The sequence below is a fragment of the Lytechinus variegatus genome, chromosome 18, assembly GCF_018143015.1.
Source record: "Lytechinus variegatus isolate NC3 chromosome 18, Lvar_3.0, whole genome shotgun sequence".
NCBI lineage: Eukaryota > Metazoa > Echinodermata > Echinoidea > Temnopleuroida > Toxopneustidae > Lytechinus > Lytechinus variegatus.
Window position 1 is genome coordinate 17,000,494 of NC_054757.1, and position 7,556 is coordinate 17,008,049.

The 7,556-nt window shown below is 33.8% G+C and overlaps 1 protein-coding gene across 1 annotated transcript; it reads right to left on the bottom strand.

Annotated features, from left to right (window-relative positions):
* Positions 1 to 765: 765 nt before the first annotated feature.
* On the bottom strand, positions 766 to 5,445 carry LOC121432239 (fatty acid-binding protein Fh15-like). Its single transcript, XM_041630092.1, has 3 exons — positions 5,340 to 5,445; positions 3,301 to 3,517; positions 766 to 1,336 (listed from the first exon to the last, which is right to left on the bottom strand). Exons 2-3 carry the CDS (start codon positions 3,478 to 3,480, stop codon positions 1,124 to 1,126), a joined length of 393 nt encoding a protein of 130 aa, XP_041486026.1. The 5' UTR covers positions 3,481 to 3,517; positions 5,340 to 5,445; the 3' UTR covers positions 766 to 1,123.
* Positions 5,446 to 7,556: the final 2,111 nt, after the last annotated feature.

Below are 7,556 nucleotides of genomic sequence, written 5' to 3' on the forward strand. Positions count from 1 at the left end.
ACTGAAGAATGTTTTGTTTACCTTCTCTTTTACGTCCTCTCTTCTATATGTTCCATTCAATTTTTACTCTCCCCTATCTGCCTATCGCTCTCTATTATACCTTTCTATCAGTATTTTCCCACTCTCTCGCCTCTTGCCTAATATTTACCAGGTCTACGTTCCACCTCTCTCTTTATCGTGTTTATCACAGTGACTCCCTCATTTCTACTTTCTATTATTCATTTCAGTTTTAATCACACTGCATGGATATGTAAACTTTCATTGGGCCTTCTCTCAATTTTCTTAACATAATATTATGCATTTACTTTTGTCCATTTTAGATCATTTTCGTTACAACTGAGCACAGTATCGCACATGGCCATGCCATTATATGCCTCTTGACCCCCTTACCCCTCTCTAAGTATTTCTTCCACTCTCCCCTCTCTCTCTCTTTCTAAAATTAAAAAAAAACACTTGAAATTGAAAAGTTGCTAAGTACCTGCAATCTGCAGCTGGTAACCAATCGTGAAAGGAACTTGTCAATTTTTAACTTAACTGTTAAGTGCCATCCAATTAAGAATGCCAAGTCTAGCGATGATCCCCCAACAACCCTAAAAAACCTCTTGGTAAATATCATTAACAAAATTCTGATTAAAAACACTCTGCAAGTTAATTTGCCACACGATATCACAATCATGATAAAGACGATGGTTACACGTGAATATTGCTGGATAGAAATTCTTTATTTCAAATTTTATTCAATGTGATCAAAATCATTCTTTACAGCAGGTAGAACAAAATCCAATATTTCAATGGCTTTGAAACATGTAGTCTTTTGCCAATTGGAACTTTAAAAATGCTTAAACAATGGAGTGATAGATGCAGAATATAATTCTTTCGGAATTAAATAATTGTAAGTGCCAGTCAAATATGATTTTAATCTTACAGGATAGATTAGTTTGTGAAGTATATTTGGATAATAACAACAATAAAAGATAAACGAATCAGCCTAGCAAACTATCCAAATTAGAACAGAGACATTATAAAGACGTTAGTATATTGACATAATAATAATATATATCTATTTCATTAATTACTAATATTGATTATTGTTTTTGTACAAAATATTTCATGTTTGGTTGGTCTAAGCCCGGTTGAAGAACCTCTTTCCAGCCTGGCCTTCCCAGTTGAAGGTTACGACCATCTGAGATCCGACGATCTCGCGGGAGGCTGAGTTGCCCTTGGGCCCGGCGAGGACAAGCTTGCTGCCTTCCCATGATGGGGTGACCTCGATCTCCTTGCCCCTCAGTTCCTTGATGTCGGGGTCGATGAAGGATTGGCCGATTGAGTAGGTGATCTGAGGACGAGATAAACGAAGGCAAAATGGGGGTGTCGGTTATAAGAACACATTTAAGACACATTCCAGGCCACAGTATACAGGGTCCCGTTTCAGAAAGTCTTGTTTTTGTTAACGCAATAATGCCCAATTTATGATTATAACAAATCTACAATCAGCTAATCAAATCAAACGATTTCAGTGACTTTGTAGTTAACTGTCATAGCAAATTGGTTATGTCGGCGTATGGGTTTAATGAAACGAACCCCATGTACAGAGCACTGGGAACAGGGGGTGCGGGGGGATGCTCAAGGGATTGCCCCCCAGCACCCCTAACTTCTTCCCAGGGGCATGCCTCGGAAGATATTTCTACATGCGGAAACTAATGTTTAGGATAACCCCCCCCCCCCCAAAAAAAAAAAAAAAACACTATGGTCAACAACAGATTATGAATTTAATGGCATAATAAAGTAACAATCACACCAAGGCGTCTGAAGTGTAATATGAAACAGTGCACGAAAAAATGATTTGAGCTTGTAAAGCAAACGAGTCCCCCAAAACGATATCACAACGATTGACATTGCTTTCATTGGTAGAGAGTATTATTTCATATAATAAAACGCGTGGCATATAAATGTTAATACATTTCTACCATTACTGAAAACGTGACCGATTTACTATTTTTAAGATTACCAGAAAAACAACGCCATACAAATATAGGCTCAATAGGTCTGTATTTAAGATCATGACTATAGGATATCACCTTCTCTCTTTTATGTCATTTTTAGATATAATTTTCTTTTTTAATTCAGTATCATTGTTATCATCATTTTGATTTGTTCTTCTAAATTATATTGATTGATTTTTGATTGATTGATTGATTTATTTCCGTTTCACAGTAATATAATGAACATAACAATAATATGGTAAACAAAACAAAACAAGGTCGAAGATACTACAAAATATAATATGTATATATAAATAATCATAAATTTAAGGAACACAATTGAGTAAATAAATCTATCTCAAATGACATTTGTATTTTAAAAGTAAAACGGAGGGACTTGCCGAAAAAAGCAAAGCTTGTACAAGAGGCAAGCCCCCTAACTTAGTTTCATTACAAAACTACAACAAATAAATATTGGGTCGTAATGATAAATTTGTTTAAAAATAAATACAATTTTTGTGCACTTGAAAAAACGTAACTGATGGGTCATGAGAGGAAATATTTACGTTATACAATATTATAAGAGAGGGGGAGGTGAGGGGGAGAGAACAGAAGGGACAGAGCAGTGCAGTACATTAAGTAGAAAGAAAGATGACAGGCAGCAGGAGCAGGTACTTGGCTAATTGCAGTTTTAAAAAGAAAAAAAATGTAAAACAAATAATATACATGACTATATGTATATAATATAAGCACATATACATAAAAGTCGAGTATAATTAAATTAGTTATTCAGCTTGACCTGTTTGCGACGAATATTGCAGAATTAACATTTTTTTCAGTTTGCGTTTAAAAATATTTACATTAGGGGATTCTTTGAAATCTTGAGGCAGAGAGTTCCAGTAGGCAGGCCCGGAGAAGACAAATAAGTTTTTTGCAAATAAAGTTCTTGTTAAAGGAAGATGATAACATTGACGTTGCCTTGTTGGGTAGCTGTGTACGGAAGCATTTTTACGGAACATATTAGAGAAAATGGCGGGGAGATCGTCCCTGCTTAATTTAAACATAAATTGACTAAGTTCGAAAAGATATATGTCATTTACTTTAAGAATGTTATTTTCAAAACATAAGATATCAGTATGTGATCTAAATGTATAATTTATTTCATATTGTAAAAAAATGATTTTCTATTTTTATCATTTTGATTTGCTTATTTTATTACATTTTATTTTATAAATTTTATTTCTATCTCATCTATTTTTATTTTTTACTTTTTTTTTTTTGGGGGGGGGGGCACAAATAAATGAAATAAAGGACTTACGTCACGGGTCTTTCCTCCTGCTGTTGTTGTTTTGATGTTGAATGTATCACCATTCTGGGCGATCACGACGGTCGTGCTCTTGTCCGAGGGGATCTTGGCGGGGTCGATCTTCAGTTTCTCGATGAGGAACTCCATGTTCTCACCGTGATCGAAAACCCATTTTCCAGAGAAGTCGGCCATTTTGTTTCTAGTGGGTTTGAGTGTTTCCCTCAAAGAGCTGAATATAGAGATGGGAAAAGTGTTTAGATAGATTTATTATTTTTTTATTTTATTGCGTGATATTTCGACTCGGCAGCGACAGTTTTTGATTGATAGATCGATTGATCGGAAGCGTTTTGGTTGGTTTGTTGATTGATTGACAGATTAATCGATTTGTTGGTTGGTTGATAGATTCTTTTATGTCTATTGAAAATCAACCGACTAAATCATATCAACTTATAACTGCTTTAAACAAAAGACAAATAATTTTACCTAACAAATCAGTAAACAAAATTTCGACCTAATTTACCACGTGAACTTACACTTTTTTAAAGAATTCAAGTTGAGCTATAACAAATATTAAAAAGGAAATTAAACAATGTTCAATTTTCAAAGAAGTACAAATCAAAAACTGAAAATTGCTTTTGAAATTGTAAACATTTAGTTTAGAATTCAAACACGACCCGACTAGTATATTAAACCAGATGGTGTCAAGCGGTATTACTGTGACGAAAACCCTAAATGAATTTACGATGAAGAAAATATCACTGAATTCTTTGCACCTCTCCTTAGAAACGACAATAATACACCCCCCCCCCTGTGATTAGCAGGCAAAGGGTCGATATCAAATCTAATAGTGTTAAAAACCTCTCATTGGAAACAAAATGTGATAAATGCTCTTTCACATCACTTAACATACAGTAATGTGAGGAAATTGCTTTTGAAAACACTATCCAGTATCCAGTACATTGTAATGTTTTTCTCCCGAATGATGATCCCTCAAAATCTGAGTTTACGAGGTAACCATACAACCTTGGATTATCTGATAAGCGCATCAATATTAGTCTCACGAACAGTTGGCAAATAGTATGAGGCGGATTATTGAAATCATATGGTTTGCTTAAAAAGACACAAATGTTTACCCTACAGATAACACTAGTGTCCACATTAGACCAGACTTTAATAAATAATTCTCCTCCTTCGTTAATGAATATGGTATCCTTTCCCAAGGAAATTTAGAATACTACTCTTTACGAAGTGGATATTGAGAAGATCTGTTTGTTAAAAATATTAAGTTATACATTTTCTACACTTAAGCCTTTGAATAGTTTATTCTAAAGAATATACACTTGGAAGTGTGCAATCTTTGTTTTTACGAATTATATTCAAGCAAAATATTACAATAAATCCACGTAATCAATCTATCAATCAATCAATCAATCAACCAATCAATCAATTAATTGAAGTCTATAGATAATTACATACAAGGGTAATGTTCATGAATGAAAAAAAATCAAACTCAAATACATTTTTTATCATTTAGGGTCGATTTTCAGACATTTGCTAAGTGTCATAACACTGATGGATGCCATTTTTAAAATTAAAATTTTCACTGATTTACAAAAGGACCCTAAAGTAACATAACATGAGGCATCGTGCAAAGAAAGTATTGACTTTCAAAGAAATTCATAACTTACAGCAATGCAAATAATGATGTGTAAGCTGAGATAAAATCAAACTGCAGCAAAATTACACTATTCTAAAAAGAAAACTAAATGCAAATAACAAGTCTGTATAAACGGAAGAGAATAACCACAAAAACTATATATGATGATAAAAAATGCGGTTTAAAGTATATAGGGCTTCAGCGAGGATGTTTTTTTAAGAGAAAAGGGGCAAAAACAGGATGTTCAATATTCAAAATCTCGATGTCGTTTGATATTAGATAAACTCAGAATCCGCTGTCAATATTACAAGCTGGCTTTACGATATCCTGGCCATTGATGAAAATGAAAATTGTAAAATATAAATTCTTTTAAGATGAAAACGGATCAACTCACCAAAGAACAGATGCGAGATAACTCGGTGTGGAGGCTCGGAGATCTTCGGCAGAAGGTGAAGAAATCGTTGCAAAACTGTCACTTTTATACCCTTGGTCGTCCTATCCCCTCACCAACTTCAATCCAGCCTCGACGCGTGATTGGTTCTTTCTGTACGTCACGTGACCCGCGGCAGGTAACTCTGTGACTACTGTTGAATGCACGGAAATTCCATGGTTCATTGTGAATGCGCAGTGCGTTCTTGGTTTGTAGTTTGTAGAGCAGTCGATAGTGCTAGACAGTCACACCAAACGAAGCGACTTAAAACCGACCTACGGTATGTCATTGGATATCAACATAATATGATTCGTCACTCTGGAATCCGTTTCGCCCGTATGACATTTAAGTCATGAATTATTCATTAGGAGGCGCATTTTGATACAAGCTTGTTTGACGGGGCGTGGTTTGGCACTGGGTGAAAGGTAGCGGAGCTGCTTGGGTGGTCAAAGTTTACCCATATATTTAGCATGGGATGATTAAGAGAATAGGCTTATTATGCTTGAGAGTATCCTAATGCATGTTAATATATTTCTAATGATGATCTTATGTTGAATTAAAAAAATCAGGGGAGATTATTTGACATTGATTTTTGGTCAGGATAGTTTTTTATTAATATTTTTAAATAGTTATCTCGGGAAAGTGTGTTACTTTTCCATATTTGATAAAATTCCAATATCCATTATCCGTATGAAAGTCTGTGACTCATGATGCCACTATGCATGCATCATGATTATTATTTGATCAAACCAACCTTCTTTCAAAAAAAAAATGAAGAAAAAATAGCCATCCCCTCGAATGAAATAATGTGAATCTATAAAGAAATTGAAAAATGAAATGAAATATGAATGAATGACTGAATGATATTACCCCAAAATATGACAAAACATGAAAAGATAAAATCATTAAAAAGGAAATTGTTTTAGGAAAATATAAATAGGTCTTGCCCTAAATTTCTTCCCCATTATAACCACCCAGGTTTGAAATTAGGATTCATGGTCCTATATGCCAAGATCAAATTACCAGAAATTTGACTACGAATTCCCCACGAATGCCAATATACAGATATCTTGATGATAACTAGGATTTATTTCAAATCCTCCCAAGTTCCTTTTTGTCCAAGTGCGTTATATAAAAAGAGACAAATTATTTGATATTCATGAAAAAGCTTCAATAAAGTTCCATGAAAGCCTTTATAATTATTAAATTTTTCACGTTTTGCTTTTAAGTATAGAATTGATTATAAATTCTAAATTTTAAAAGCAAAAGGTGTAAGATATTAGTGAAGACCTATTCTATCTTTTTATGCACACTTCAAAATGGATTTCTCTCTGGTATTTTAAACATTTAACTGATAAAAGCATACATTTCAAAATTCATTTTCAAACATTAAATCTATCCATTCACCTACATGGCCTGGAACCGTTTTGCAAAATGATTGCATGTACCTTATTTTTGTTAAAATGTTCGTGTTTAATATTTGTTAAACCAATTCGAAATCATATGTTTGCCTTTATTTGTATACATGGTACAAAAGGAATTTAAGTGGCTCAAGATTACATTCTTGAACATCTCGTTAATAGACAGGCTACAAATTAATTAAAGTATGTAAGTATATGAAGTTTTGGCACACTCGGTAAATTGTAAGTAACATGACATGCCAACCCATTCCATGCTTGAATTTTTTTGTATTAATTTTAATTCTAATCGAGATCAAAATCACTGCTCGTATAAAATCATAAATTTTGTCCAATGAGACATGTTTTTATTGTACATCCCGCACAATGATACTATTATGTAATCTAGTGATAAAATAGAATGTGCACAGGCCTATCCACGGATTTACTGTTATTCATCAGGATGTTCTTTAAAACGTGAGTAAATTTAGGCCCTTTTCACACGTGAATCTTGAATCATCATTGTATGCATAATGATGATAGCAATTCGTCTTTAGAATCATCGGACCTTTCACACGAAAATTCGTTCCTTAGTTTGAGTGAAACCTAACTGGAATTCACCCCCTGAGTAGAATTTGAATCCGTTGTTGTGATTAGCATTCGTGATTCTAGTTTGGTGTAACACGTGCTAAAATTACGTCATCAGCCTTATTCTTAATAATAATAATAATAATATTAAAGGTATATTTACCCAGGGTAGCCACTTCAGTTCCGAAAACTGTTC

Bases quoted from the DNA above. Each gene is read 5' to 3' on its own strand.
- LOC121432239 (XM_041630092.1), bottom strand. From the start codon at position 3,480: ATGGCCGACTTCTCTGGAAAATGGGTTTTCGATCACGGTGAGAACATG. The intron at 1,337-3,300 runs GTAAGTCCTTTA...TCTCGTCCTCAG, and splicing joins CAGGAGGAAAGACCCGTGAC to ATCACCTACTCAATCGGCCA.